Source organism: Sus scrofa, chromosome 9 (assembly GCF_054392235.1).
Source record: "Sus scrofa isolate SSC_HxYL_T2T_F1_AM1 chromosome 9, Sscrofa_HxYL_maternal_Yorkshire_Landrace_v2.0, whole genome shotgun sequence".
Taxonomy (NCBI): domain Eukaryota; kingdom Metazoa; phylum Chordata; class Mammalia; order Artiodactyla; family Suidae; genus Sus; species Sus scrofa.
In genome coordinates this window covers 32,783,312-32,798,650 of record NC_139391.1, presented here as the reverse complement: position 1 = coordinate 32,798,650, position 15,339 = coordinate 32,783,312, and the positions used below count along the sequence as shown (strand labels likewise).

The following is a 15,339-nucleotide window of genomic DNA, read 5'->3' as shown; positions in this document are numbered from 1 at the left end:
TGCCTAGTACATTCCACTGCAATCTACAAAAGCTAAAGGATTTAGTGTCAAGTTTCAAAGTGCCCCAAGTACCCATGAGGCAAATTAAATAATTCTCCATCCAAGTGGTACATATATTTGTTTATAAAAGTTTTTGTTGTATGTTTGCTTTAGATATGTTTGCAAAAAGATTAAAAATATTTTTACCTTGTTTAGGAGTTCCCGTTGTGGTGCAGTGGTTAACGAATTCGACTAGGAACCATGAGGTTTCGGGTTCGATCCCTGCCTTTGCTCAGTGGGTTGACGATCTGGCGTTGCCTTGAGCTGTGGTGTAGGTTGCAGACGCGGCTCGGATCCCACGTTGCTGTGGCTCTGGCGTAAGCCGGTGGCTACAGCTCCGAATAGACCCCTAGCCTGGGAACCTCCATATGCCGCAGGAGCGGCCCAAAGAAACAGCAAAAAGACAAACAAACAAACAAACAAAAAAATATTTTTACCTTGTTTAAAATCTTGTAGCTATGCCCATACTCATAATCATCTAGAAAATTCTGCTCTGTAAAGAGAGCTGGTTGTATATTTTAAGAGTTAAATGAGCTCTAAAGTCAAATAGACTTTGGTTTCACTCCTGTTTATCTTTTCCTAGTTTTGTGAACTTGGGCACAACTTCACTTTGCCTCACCTCACCTTACTTCAGTTCCCTCATTTGAAATATACCCTTTTTTCTTTTTAGGGCCTCACCTGAGGCATATGGAAGTTCCCAGGCTAGGGGTCGAATCCGAGCTGCAGCTGCCAGCCTACACCAGAGCCATAGCAATGGCAAGGCGGGAATTGGAGCCACATCTGCGACCAACACTGCAGCTTGTCACACCACTGGATCCTTAACCCATTGAGCAAGGCCAGGGATCAAACCTGCATCCTCATGGATACCAGTCAGGTTCTTAACCCACTGAGACATAATGGGAACTCCCCTCGTTTAAAATATGGACACCTCATTGGGTTGCTAGGAGGATTAGATGAGGTTCTGCATATAAATAACTTTGCATAGGATTTGACATATTGTAAGCTTTCAACAAATGTTAGATCTTATAAGATAAAGGTCTTTACTGCAAGATAAAAATCATTTTTTCTCTGCATGTAGACTTTTTTCTTTCAAATAACCAGTACTTAATGGATTTTTTCCCCACTATGGGGAGTAAAAAGGTTATTTTTGTCATTTTGATAACACATATGCCATAAGCAAATGAGGGCTTGTGGCCATAAGAACCTTGGTGAATGTGGGATGATACAGGCTAGGCTGAGGGGGGTACTCTGTGTGCTCCCAAAAGTCTGTGTGTTTCCTATCCAAAGAGTTCTTACCTTTACCACCCCTGCAGATGCTGTAGAGAATACAGCCTTGCTATTAAGCACATTGAGGCTCTAATACTTTTTTTTTTTAATTTATTTTATGGCTACACCTACTGCATATTGAAGTTTCTGGGCCATAGGCTGAATCTGAGACGCAGCTGTGGCAATGATGGATCCTTTAACCTACTGCTCCCGGCCGGGGATTGAACCTGCGCCTCCACAGTGACCTGAGCCAATGCAGTAGGTTTCTTAACCCACAGTGCCACAGCAGGAACTCCTCTTCTCCTATTTTGACAAGAGTGAGATTTTTCTTTTTCAGCATCACTGACGTTGGGCTTGGGATATGGCTTTCAATCATTCTAAGTTATCCATGCCTGTAAGTAAGAAGATTACTCTTACTTATGTACATAAGTGCATAATGTATTTTTCTTTTTTTGGTCATGGCATGCAGAAATTCCCAGGCCAGGGATCAAACCCTAGCCACATCAATGACAACACTAAGTCCTTAAATGATAGGCCACCAGGGAACTCCAATTTTTAAATACGCTATTAAGTACATGTTTTAATGTTTTGTGTAATCATAGTGACATCTTTTTCTGGAGCAAAAATTGGGACATATGGTACAACAAATTCTTTAAGTGTTTTAAGAGTTTAAAATGTTTTAACTTTTTATATTAAGATAATTTTAGACTTATAGAAGTATCATCATGACAGTACAGAGAGTCCCTATATACCCATTGCTCAGCTTTCCCTAATGTTAACAACCCATATAACCCATAGCAGCATTACTAAAATTTAGAAAAAAACATTTATACAATGCTATTAACTAAACTACCAATTTTATTAGGATTTCACCTTTTTTTTTCTTCTTTCACTAATGTCCTTATTCTGTTTCAGGGTCCAGTCCAAGATATCATGTTACATTTTGTTCTGTCCTTTTGTCTCTTTCAATCTGTAACAGTTCTTTCCTTCCATGACCTTGACACTTTTGGAAAGTACTGGTCAGGCATTTTGCAGAATGTCCTCAATTGGTCTGAGTTTGTGTGCTGTTTTTCTCCTATTGAGTTTATAGATTTTTGGAGCGAATGCTACAGAAGTGATGTACCCTTCTCAGTGTGTTATATATGATATTGACATGTTCTTTTACTAGTAATTTTAACCTTGATCATTTGGTTCAGGTGGTAGAAGCCAGGGTCTCATTAATATAAGACTACTTTTTTCCCTTTGTAATTAATAAATACTTTGGGTGAGATACTTTGAGGTTATGCAGATATCCTGCTTTTCCTTAAAATTTCCATCTAATTTTAGCATTAATTTGTGGATCTTGTAACGATTTTCTTTTTTCTGTCTTTTTGCCTTTTCTAGGGCTGCTCCCGTGGCATATGGAGGTTCCCAGGCTAGGGGTCTAATCAGAGCCGTAGCCACTGGCCTACGCCAGAACCACAGCAACTCGGGATCTGAGCCGCATCTGTGACCTACACCACAGCTCACGGCAATGCTGGATCCTTAACCCACTGAGCGAGGTCAGCAATCGAACCTGCAACCTCATGGTTCCTAGTCGGATTCGTTAACCACTGCACCACGACGGGAACTCCTGTAACGATTTTCTAATGTGATTTTTGTTTCCCTAGTTTCTTCTACCTACGTTTATTAAATGGAATTCTTTTGTAAAGAAGAGTTGTTCATCTCTGCTGCCCTATTTATTCATTTATGTCAGCATGGATTTATGGATAATTGTTTTATTCTTTGGGTTATAATACAATATTATCATGATTTATCTGGCTGCTCAAACTGCTCCAGCTTTGGCCATTGGAAGCACTTTTAGTTAGATCTTTCGTCTTTTTGAAACATTCCCATTTTGGAGTTCCTGTTGCTGCACAGTGGAAACGAATTTGACAAGTATCCAGGAGGATGAGGGTTTGATCCCTAGCCTCAATCAGTGGGTTGGGGATCCAGCATGGTGTAGGTCACAGACACAGCTCGGATCCCTCGCTGCTGTGGCTGTGATGTGACCCCAGGTCTGATTTGACCCCTAGCCTGGGAACTTCCATATGCAGCGGGTGTGGCCCTAAAAAGCCAAAAATAAAAAAGTTCCCATTTTTATTTACTGTAGGCCTGTCTTGTGTTTTCCCTGTGCCAGTTCTAGAATCGATTACTCTCCTCAAAACCCTGGTTCCTTTTATTAGAAATAGTATTTAGAAACCAAGATCTGAGTGTCAGTCCTGTCAGTAGACAGGGCAAGGAAATATGTGTATGTGTGCTGATCCATGTGCACATACATATCTAGGTTCTTGTACCCATCTATCTGTGTATATATTTTAAAACAGCATTAATTCATGCTTATACTTTTGACTCTCATCCAGCACTACAGGTTTAATTCTAGCACTCCCTTTTTCAAAAAGGCAAAACCATAAGAATAAAATATGGATCAGTTGTTGCTCATAGCTGCACAAGAGAGTTTTTGGCTTGATGAATCTTCATGGTAGAGTGATGGTGGATGCACAACTCCATGCATTTGTCAACACTCACAGAACTATAAACCATAAAAGGACTGTATGAGAAGCTTCAGCCAGAATGTTGGAAGAATTCAGCATGGACTGCTGATTGTGAAGAATAAATCTAACAATTAAAATTAATAACAAAACCACACTGAAAGGGATGGGGGAAGAAAGGAGCTGACATAAGCAACTTTGATTGAGTGAATCAGTAAGGCTGAAGACAAACAGAATGGTATAAATACTGTATTTTAGTTAGTAAATTTGTTTCTCATTGGTATATGGGATAACAGTTCTGAAACTACTTTCCATTGTGTACCAAGGTTAAACAGATTAATGCATGAGTTGTGGATAGTAAAAGCCAGATTTCTTAATGTCAAAGAAAGAAGAAGAGAAATACATATTTTTGAAACTTTTTTTTTTTTGGTCTTTTTAGGGCCATACCTGCAACGTATGGAAGTTCCCACACCAAGGGTCATATTTGAGCTGCATCTGCCACCTAAACCATAGCTCATGGCAACAATGGAGCCTTAATCCACTGAGTAAGGCCAGGGATCGAACCCATGTCCTCATGGATACTAGTCAGGTTCATTACTGCTGAGCCAAGATGGGAACTCCTGCAACTTTTTAAATAAAAGGTTTATAGAGATATAAAAGCTAAATCATATTTAATTTTACATTTAAATAATTTTTTAATTGAAAAGGATAAAATTACATGAAATTGAGAAAATCTAGTACATGTAACAATCTATCAAAATATATGTGTATGTATTTATTACATATGTATACAATGCAGTTTTCTCTAAAAGCATCAACATTTGTAGGAATTGCCATTCTGACTCCAACTAATGGGGTTTTGTTCTTCTTAGAAATGAAAATTTACCTCTATAGTTCTTGTATTGAGTGGTGTTGGTGCATTTTACTGACATAGATTTAAAATGAGGTCATGGTAATCTTCTCTGATGCCAATTTTATTATTAAACATATATATTCCCCAGTATGATTGTATTTATATAAACTCCCAAAATGGACTAACTAGATCTCTAGTGATAAAAGTCAGAATAGCAATTATCTTTGAGGGGTGTTGTGTAATACTTCTGGGGCACTAGTAATGTTCCATGTCTTTAATCTGGGTGGTGGTTACATAGATGTGCCCACTTCATAAAATTTCATCAAGTTATAAAGTATATATATCTATGATTTGTCCCCCTTTCTATATGTGTTAAAAAAAATTTCACGTAAAAATTTTATAGACTCATTCTTAGTTCAAATATTTACATGTGTTTCCATGCTCTCTCTTATAGGCAAGTACTCTCTGATGCCATTTTTTTTTTTTTTTTCTTTTTGGTCCACACCCATGGCATATGGAGTTCTCTTGCAGGAATCAGATCTGAGCTGCAGTTAATACCTATGCTGTAGCTGTGGCAACACCAGATCCTTTAGTCCACTGCACAAGGCCAGGGATCAAACCTGTTTCCTGGCATGGCAGAGAAGCCAATGATCCAATTGTGCCACAGCGGGAACTCCTCTGATGCCAATTTTAAAGATAAACCTGTCTAAATTTGTCTTATGGTTATTAGAAGCTCTGCCTCTCACAAATGTGTCTAAACTTTTCATTTGATTTTTTGATATCTTTTGCCTAAGAGATTATTATATTTCATAGTGAGTTTTATAAGTTTATTCACTGAGGAAAAGGATGCTTTCTTTGATTTCTTCTAAATTTACCTTCTCAATTTGAAAGAATTCTTTTTTCTTAAAACTTAAAAGACACTTCTCTTTCTTACATTATTTAAAAATATAGATATTAAGACATTCTCAGAGGGAGGGAGTGGGAATTATTGGGAGCTTGGGGTTATCAGATACAATTTGGAATGGATTTACAAGGAGATCCTGCTGAGTAGCATTGAGAACTATGTCTAGATACTTATATTGCAACAGAACAAAGGGTGGGAAAAAAATGTATACATGTAAGTATAACTTGGTCCCCATGCTGTACAGTGGAAAAATAAATAAATTTAAAAAAATTCTTTGGGCAGATTAAAACATTACTTATTGACAAAAAAAAAAAAAAAAACAACAAAAAAAGACATTCTCACTTAGTCCTCACCTTTATAGCATGCAAAATGCTATTCTCATTCACTTTAATTCACAAGGAATCGCCATTCTTTGTCTTACACTTCTCTCTCTCTCTCTCTCTTTTTTTTTTTTTTTGTCTTTTTTTGCTATTTCTTGGGCCGCTCCCACAGCATATGGAGTTTCCCAGGCTAGGGGTCGAATTGGAGCTGTAGCTGCCAGCCTATGCCAGAGCCACAGCAACTCGGGATCCGAGCCACGTCTGCAACCTACACCACAGCTCACGGCAATGCAGGATCGTTAACCCACTGAGAAAGGGCAGGGATCGAACCCGCAACCTCATGGTTCCTAGTTGGATTCGTTAACCACTGCGCCACGACAGGAACTCCTCTCTCTTTTTTTAATGGCCGCACCTGCAACAAACAGAAGTTCCTGGGCCAGGGATTGAATCCAAGACGTAGCTGCAACCCAACTGCATATGCAGCAATGCTGGATCCTTAACTCACTGTGCCAGGCTGGGGATGGAACCTGCACCTCCATGTAGTGACTCAGCTGCTGCAGTCAGATTCTTAACCCACTGTGCCAGGGTGGAAAATCCTGCTTTTCTCACATTTAATGAACATATTCTGGATGTCCTCAAGTTCTGACATTTCTTTTAGAGTTTTATGGTCAATACTGCACAGGGATTCTGGTCATACTGTAGTTTCATAAAAGGACAATATCATAATGTGTGAGTATTAGTAAACCAGAGATTTTGTTCTGCTTTTCTAGCTTACTAGTGAGGCTGTTTTGGCCTAGCTTGACTTTGGATTTTAACTATTCCTTATTTGTAGAGATATTCTTTGATACACAAATGAAAGGAATTAAGGTTAGGGATTATTAACTGTGGAGGTGGTTTAGCATGTAGGATGCTGTTGAATACATCTATATTAGCATATAAAAACAAATCCTTTTTTTAAAAATAAAAATTAGTTTTCATTTGAGGTGTTTGGAATGCTTCCAAGCCCATGTGGCCTGCTTATCCCACTGGAATATCATCTTGTTTTATTTATTTAATTATTATTATTATATTTACCATTCGAACAAACTTCACTGTTTGCAAAGCGAAGTGGAAAAGCATGCTCCACAGTCACAGTCCACAGGCCTGAAATCAAAGGAGAAGGCGTGAGCACCCTGGCGAGGAACCTGCTGAACTCTGGTTCTGCCCTGCTTCTAGGAGCCCCATGTCTCCAAGACCTGGAGCCACCTGTACCAAAGATAGGACACCAAGAGGGCCAGAGGCCTTTCCCTCTAACTCTGTACATTACCAGGACCGAGTAGAATATCATTTTATTGATGGCATCCCAATTCACAAAACTGTATCAATGGCATAAAAAAAATGTCCAAAATACTTACTAATAGAGGCATGCAATTTTCTATTTTGTAAAATTTGAGCTCTAAATTTTTTGTTGCCTTCCTAAATTCTACTCTTATACACTCCAAAGAAGAAAGTATAACATGTTTCCTTTTTTGGTTGGCCCTGACCTTGAGTGGATTTAATTGTCTCTAGATGATGGTAACAGAATAATGGTTCACCAAAGACAATCACATTCTAATCCCCATAACCCAGGACTATGTTATATAAAATGGTATATTAAGTCTCCTTTTATGCTGTAACAAAATTCCACACAGTTAGTGGCTTAAAACAACACACATTTATTACTTTATAATTATAAACATCAGATTCTGAAATGGGTTTCTCTGTGTGCTAGAAGCAAGGTATTGTTAGGACTGTGTTACTGCTGTGGCTGTCGGGCAGAATTTGTTTCCTTGCCTTTTCCCACTTTTAGAGGCCTCCTCTATTCCCTGGCCCATGGTCCCCTCCTCCATCTTCAAAACCAGCCAATTTAGCCCAATACTCAAATCTCTTTCTGACTTTGACACTGACCCTCCTGCCTTACTCTTTCACTCATATGGACCCCTATGATTAAATTGAATCTACCCAGATAATCCAGGATAATATCTCCATCTCAAGATCCTTAGTCGTAGCTGCAAAGTAAGGTACATAAGGTAATTAATTTGCCAAGTAAGGTAATAACTTCACAAGTCCCAAGGAGGAGGGCGTGGACATCTTGGGGGACCATGATTCTGGGGACCACTTATTTTTTTCTAACTTTCTTTTATCAACCACAAAATTGCTAATAGTATCCTATTATTATGTTTATTTCCTCTTAAACCCATTCCAATTAGGTTTTTGTCCCAATGCTCCACTGAGCCATTTTTGTCAAAATCACCAGTGACTTCCAGGTAGCCAGATCCAATGGGAATTTTCCAGTCTTTTAAAATTTTTTTGCCTTTTTTTTTTTTTTTTTTTCCTTAGGGCCGCACCTATGGCATATGGAAGTTCCCAGACTAGGAGTAGAATCAGAGCTGCAGATGCCAGACTACACCACAGCCACAGTCACAGCAATGCAGGATCTGAGCCGTGTCTGCAACCTACACCACAGCTCATGGCAATGCTGGATCCTTAACTCACTTGAGTGAGGCCAGGGATCGAACCCTTGTCCTCATGGATACTAGTCGGGTTTGTTACCACTGAGCCACAACAGGAACTCCAAGAGTTTCCAGTCTTAATCTAACCCAAACTTACTATCAGCACTGACACAGTGGATTCCTCTTTTTTTGAGATAATTTCTTTGCTTGGCTCCTCAGATCTCTAGCTACCCTCTCTCCAGGTGATCTCACCCAGTTTTGTGGCTGTAAATATCATTTACATACCAGCAATTTCCATATGTGTTCACTCAGGACCACACACCCAAATTACAGACTTGTGTATTTAACTGCCTATTCAATATCATCGCTTTAATTGTATCCTAGAGCAATACCTAGAACATAGTAGGGGCTTGATAAACTATGAGCAATTGATTCTTTTTTCCCTTTTATTTGTTATTTTGATCTGCCACTATGCGCTATTTTAATTCCTAAAGGCACAAATGAATGATAATCTTTACCTTCCAGGAAATTCTTGATCTAGAAGAAAAGACATATACACACAAATAATTATGGTTCAGGGTACAAAGGGCATGGTTTATATAAAGGAGGTAGTAGAGATGATTATTAGGGAAAATTGGAGAAAATTCTACCTAAGGAGAATTTAAAAGAATGAATTAAAGTAGGGTGGAAGAGAAGGCATTCCAAGCTAAGGATATGTAATGCATGTGCAGGCATAGAGGCATGGGATAGCAGGTTGTATGTGGGGAGCTACAAGGAGTTGTGTAAATTGGTATAAGTGATGTGGTGAGAAAGGTGGTAAAGATGATGTAGGTAAGCAGGGAGGACTGAGAATATGAAGAACCTTATATGCTAGGCTCAATTTTCTCCAGTAGCCACTTGAGGAGAAGCTCTAAAAACTTTTTTTTTTATACTTCAATTTTAAAAATTGAAGTAAAGTCAATTTACAATGTTGTATTAGTTTCAAGGGTATAGCAAAGTGATTCAGTTATACGTACTCACATGTATCTATTCTATCTCAGATTCTTTTCCACTAGAGGTTATTACAAGATATTGAATATTGCTCCCTGTGTTATACAGTAGATCTTTATTATTATTTACCTATTTTATATATAGTAGTGTATATCTGTTAATCCCATACTGTCAATTTAGCCCCTTCCCGACCCCAGCTGAGCTATTCCTTTTGGTAACTATAAGTTTATTTTAAAAACTTTTAAGATGGGGTTGGTATGATTTTCATTCTGGCCATCTCACTCACACTTTAGAAATGCCATTCTAGTAGCACTATTGGTGCCAGAGGTAAGAAATTCATCTTGAAATAGTCCAGATAAGAGGTGATGAGAGCATGAAGTGGAAATAGTTCATGGAAAATAAAAGAAGGTATGAGACTGTCATAATTCTATGAAAAATTTTTATGATCATATAACCTTTGGCTTTATTTCCATTCTTAAAAAAAATCTTCTAATATAAATATGGTTTCTCTAGTAGGCATTCTTATTGGGAAAAAAATATACTGATCAGGAATTCAAGAAATCCAGTTGGGATTGCAGTTTATTTTTTATATTTACCATCTACCTTGAGAGCTTTTCTAGTGAAGTCAGTTCTTTAGAGACCAACTGCCCCTGGATAAAGTGATAACTTTAATTTCTGAGCATGCAGAATTGAGAACAAGACCTATTGGTAACATCTCCAAAGTACAGAGATCCTTCAAAGTCGTAAGCATTACTTTTTGAGAGGTATTATTAATCATAAATTCTTTACACCACTGTACAGTAATTTAGCAAATTTATTACGAATTTTGGAAAAACAAGCTTAGAACTATAGCTAATACATAATTTGAATAATAAAATATCTTATTTTTAAATATAATGATATTATTTCCAGTAGCATTCTCATTAAAAACAATGAAGTATTTTCATTTATTAAAAATGTATTTATCATAAAATACATAATAAAGTATAATTTGTAGCATAAATGTAAATTAGTCAATTTATCTCCATTGCCCATGTTATGATTCAGCTTTATTTTATTATAATAGTGTTTTAATAATTAACAAATGCATAAATATATATTTACATGAGAATCTCAAAAATAATGATTCCTGTTATAGTTACTGTTACACTTCATCAGCATTTTCTCTGTGATCTGGATCCAACATCAGGAGATAGACTGGTCCTTGGCTGGCTGTCCTGTAACATAATTTCAGAATATTCTTTTACTGTAGCATTCATAGACCTTAAGGTAAAATCTATAAAGTGGCTCTCCTTACAGATTACAGATTTTAATAAGACTAAACTTGTAATTCAATTTCTCAAATGCTGCATATGTATCATTCACAACATATGACTACTACTTTGTATAAGACATCATACATAGTAATTCATAACCTTTACTCTTTGCTACTGGTAAGATGTGCTTAAGGGTGATTTTTAAAAATCATAATCCATGTAAATGGTCAAAATCTAATAATTTTATTTTCTACAGGAAGTACTTGGAGTAGGAGTAGTTTAACAACATATTGGGCTAAAGAAGCTGCTTGGGGAGGTAACTGCTAAACATTCATTAAAGTTATTATTACTATTTTTTGTTTTTTAGGGCTGCATCCACGGCATATGGAGTTCCCAGGCTAGGGGTCGAACGGAGCTACAGCTGCTGGCATATGCCACAGCCACAGCAACGCAGTATCTGAGCTATGTCTGCGACCTACACCACAGCTCATGGCAATGCCAGATCCATGACCCACTGAGCGAGGCCAGGGATTGAACCTGTGTCCTTATGGATACTAGTTGGTTTTGTTTCCGCTGTGCCGCAACAGGAACTCCAAATTTATTTTATTTTAAAAAGTAAGTAAAACATCCTAAAGTGAAAATTCTGCCTCTAAGATTCTTAATTTTTCACACAGAAAAATCATGGCAGATGTCTGGAGGATGTCCTGCAGCAACTCTATTATCCCGTATTGTCTGCGTTTTGTCTCTATTACAATGTAAGCTACTTGAGAAAAGTGTTTTCCTCTTTCTAGTCTCAGCCTTAGCAGGCTGCCTTGTACATGGTAAGAACTCAGGCAATAGCTGTTCAATGAATAAAAAGAGACAAATATATTAATTTTTACAAACGGAAACAAAATCAGGCTGCTAAAGTTTGCCAAAAGAAAGAAATTCTAAATTGTAGATAGGATAAAGTTTGGGTTGAATAAGCCTTTCTAGAGGGGGTGACGCTGAAGTCAATTCTTAAAGAATGGTAGGAGGCGGGTGTTCAAGAGAGCAAGTCCTGTGAGGCAGTGGGAGCGGTGTGGGCTCTGGAAGCATTTACTAAGTTCCAGGGAGACCTGCCTGTTAACCAGCAGTGTGTAAATTATGAGCTGCAGAGCAACAGGAGATGAGGGTGAAAAGGTCTTGAATGTAGTTCTTCGGAGTTTTAATTTTACCTTTTAGGTAGGTGAGTAGCTATTGAGGTTAGGTTTTAAGAAAGAGAGTGATATATTCTTCTTTGCATTTTAAAAAGATTACTCTGGTGGTGATGGTGTGAAAGATGCAACAGAGAGAGCAAATAGAGAGGCTATTGCAATGGTTCAGATGAGACATGATGAATTCTTAAACTAAGATACTATCAGTAGGAATGGAGAAGAGTGTGTAGATTTGACATGCACTTTATTGTTAGGAGGGTTTATTGACCAGGGCTAAGGGAGAATGAGAAGCCTGGATGAGGTATAATTTCTTTCCTGGGAAATTTGTGGATGTTGGTGTCATTAATTGAAACAAGAATTACAGAACAGATTTTGAGGGGAAGATGAGAAAGAATAAACCCTGGCTCACTGCTGAATAGTCTGAGACTTGAGAAAATTACTTGATGTCTCAAGCTTAAAAGATTAAACAAAAGGATATGTGTGAGAGAACATTTGGCACAGTGCTTTTCAGTGGTAAGAACCCAGTAAGTGTCAGTTTTCTTTCTTCTAATTATAGCTCAACAATGTTCAGTTGCCACAAAGAGTACCAAGTGATTAAATATTAACATTCAGTAAAGGGCTTTGGAAGAACCCTAGAAATACTGGTATTTTTATGGAGTATAAAAATCTTCAGAATACTAAAAAAGTTTTAGGTTCAAATAAATCACTGCATTTTAATTCAGTCTGAAAACTGTGGATGATTTATACATCCAAAGACCATGTATAAAAAATTATAAAAATCAACCATATTTTCAAGTATCTAGTATCCACAAGTTTCCATGAAGTAGGCAGATAAGCTGAAAAACAGTCTCTCAGAATATAGTTCTAAAGAAGACTATTCATGTAGAGACAACTAACAGAAGTATACATGGAACATATGCATAAAACCAGCTATATTACAGTAATAAGTTCAGAGGGGGGTAAAAATATCAGCTGGTTTGGTCACAGAAGGCTTCATGGGAGAAGTAACATTGAAATGGAGCTTTGGAGGGTTGGATTTGAAGATTAGGGCAAAACTAATAGTGCAGATAGGAACTGGCACAAACAGCAAAGAATGAGAAAAATATGGAGGCAGAACAGAGTAATGCCAATGGAAGACTGATAGTCTAAGAGGAAAGGCAGGTGGGACTACACATTGTTACAGATTTTAGAGTAATTCCTGTTTTTTAGGAGGGAAATTTATAATTTGCAGGTAAATTTCATTTAAGTGCTTTCTGGAATGTTACTTTTTTTCTCTTTTTGACTGCACCTGCAGCATATGGAAGTTCCTGGGCCAGGGACTGAGTCCGAGCCACAGCTGCAACCTACGCCACAGATGTGGCAACTCCAGATCCTTAACCTACTGCGCTGGGCCAGGGACTGAACCCATGCCATGGCAGAGACAACACTGGGTCCTTAACCTGCTGTGCTATAGTGCAACTCCTGGAATGTTACTTTTTTATGAGACAATTTAAACTAGTAAGATAATCATAATGGTGGCAATAATAATAATTATGCCATATAATATGTATTTAGCATATACTATATTACAGGCTGTACTCCAAATGCTTTACATGGCTTATTATCTCATATAATCATCACAGGTGCTCTATGGGGTCATAATACTATTATTATTAAGATGATTATGAGTGTTCAGTGAAAAGGACACAGGAAAGAGTGTCCCTGGAACCTCTTTCTGAAACCTCAGAACAGCACTTGTTCTAAAGCAGCTGACTGCCAGTGCTATGAGAGATAATGAGAAGGTTCTCCTGCTTAAAATTATTCCTCTCAGTGTTAAAGAGTCTGAAATCCCACTGTTAGAAATTCATTATTTTTCTTTCCAGATATTGGTCTTAAATGATGTAAATGGTTTTAAATCTTTTTAAATGATTTTTTTAAATGATAAAGTGTCTTTCAAAATTCATACTAAACACCTTAGCAAGAATGAATATATCAGTTTATTTCTCTGCCTGAGTTGAGAAACCCAAATTAATACCATCAAGCATTGTGGAGGGAAAAAGCCCCAAAGAGCAATAGAATGGGGTAAATACACAAACAACAACAACAATACCATGCACATGTGGGATAAGGTGTAGTGGATTAATACATAAACTTCACTCAGCTTGTAAATTTTAATAGAGAGATATAATTTCTGAGAATTAGATATCTTTTTTCAAATTTTAAACCACTGACATTTGGGTTTTCAGTATTAGGGTACCTAGTAGATATTATATAATTAATGTTGGTAGGCTGAGAAATACAGTTTCTGAATTAACTACATAATACTTGTAACTTGTAAAGCTATTATATAACACATTATAATTTAAAAACAAAATTCTTTAAGTTCATATGGGTATGAAAACATTGGAAGTGAAATGTAAAATAAAATAAAAGCATTGATAAAAAGCTTACCTGCAACATCTTCAAAATAAAAAATACACCAAATAGATTTTTTGCCACTGTTTGAAGAGATGGAAGTCTTTTTTAGAAAAATATCTATTGACTGGAACTAGGCTATACACAATTGGCCTGGTAAATACAATACAGTTCAAATAGTCTTTTGTGTCATATATACAGAGAGCGTAGGAATATATTGCCTTTCTAGAACTTGCATAATAAATAATTTGACTTATATGAAATAATAATGGAGATTCAGGAACAAATTTTGAAATCTTTTAAAAGACCAAAATATATCAAAAGCCCATGCACTTTATTCCTATGGGAGGTACTCAGTACATATTTACTCTTGCTTTAACATAATTCTAAAAGCTTGGACGTCTATTTTCTGGACTCTAAATAACAAACAGTTAAATAGGATACCATAAAAAAAGAAAACTACGGGCCAATATCACTTATGAACATAGATGTAAACATCCTCAAAAAAATATTAGCAAACCAAATACAAATATATATTAAAAGGATCATACACCATGAGCAAGTGGGACTTATCTCATGGATGCAAGGATTCTTCGATATCCACAAATCCATCAGTGTGATACACCACATCAACAAACTGAAAAATAAAAGCCATATGATCATCTCAATAGATGCATAAAAAACTTTTGACAAAATTCAACACCCATTTCTGATATAAACTCCGGAGAGTGGGCACAGAGGAAACCTATCTCAACATAATAAAAGCCATATAAGAAAAACCCACAGCTAACATCATTCTCAATGGTGAACAACTGAAAACATTTTCATTAAGATCAGGAATAAGACAAGGATGTCCACTTTCACTACTACTATTCAATATAGCTCTAGAAGTCCTAACCTAGAGAAGAAAAAGAAATAAAAAGAATCCAAATTGGAAAAGAAATAAAACTATCACTTTGCAGATGACATGATACTATACCTAGAAAACCCTCAGGACACTACCAGAAAACTGTTAGAACTAATCAATGAATCTGGCAAAGTTGCAGGATACAAAATTAATACACAAAAATTGATTACATTTTTATATACTAACAATGAAACATCAGAAAGAAAAATCAGAGCAACCATCTCACTTGCCATTGCATCAAAAAGAATAAAATA

General features: G+C 36.9%; 1 protein-coding gene across 36 annotated transcripts in view; it reads right to left on the bottom strand.

Moving 5' to 3' along the window:
* The window catches only part of CEP126 (centrosomal protein 126), a 106,353-nt gene that overhangs the window by 12,617 nt on the left and 78,397 nt on the right, over positions 1–15,339 (bottom strand). For 15 of the 36 annotated variants that reach the window (XR_014815108.1, XR_014815114.1, XR_014815117.1 and 12 more), the window contains one exon: positions 10,150–10,570. Coding sequence is in view for 13 of the 36 variants with exons in the window: in XM_003129805.5 (XP_003129853.3) it covers positions 10,508–10,570 (63 nt within the window). In the remaining 23 variants the exon portion in view is untranslated. Of the gene's footprint in view, positions 1–6,966; positions 7,036–10,149; positions 10,571–14,214; positions 14,816–15,339 lie in introns of those variants that run through there. The other 21 variants (XR_014815119.1, XR_014815126.1, XR_014815127.1 and 18 more) reach the window with 11 other exon arrangements.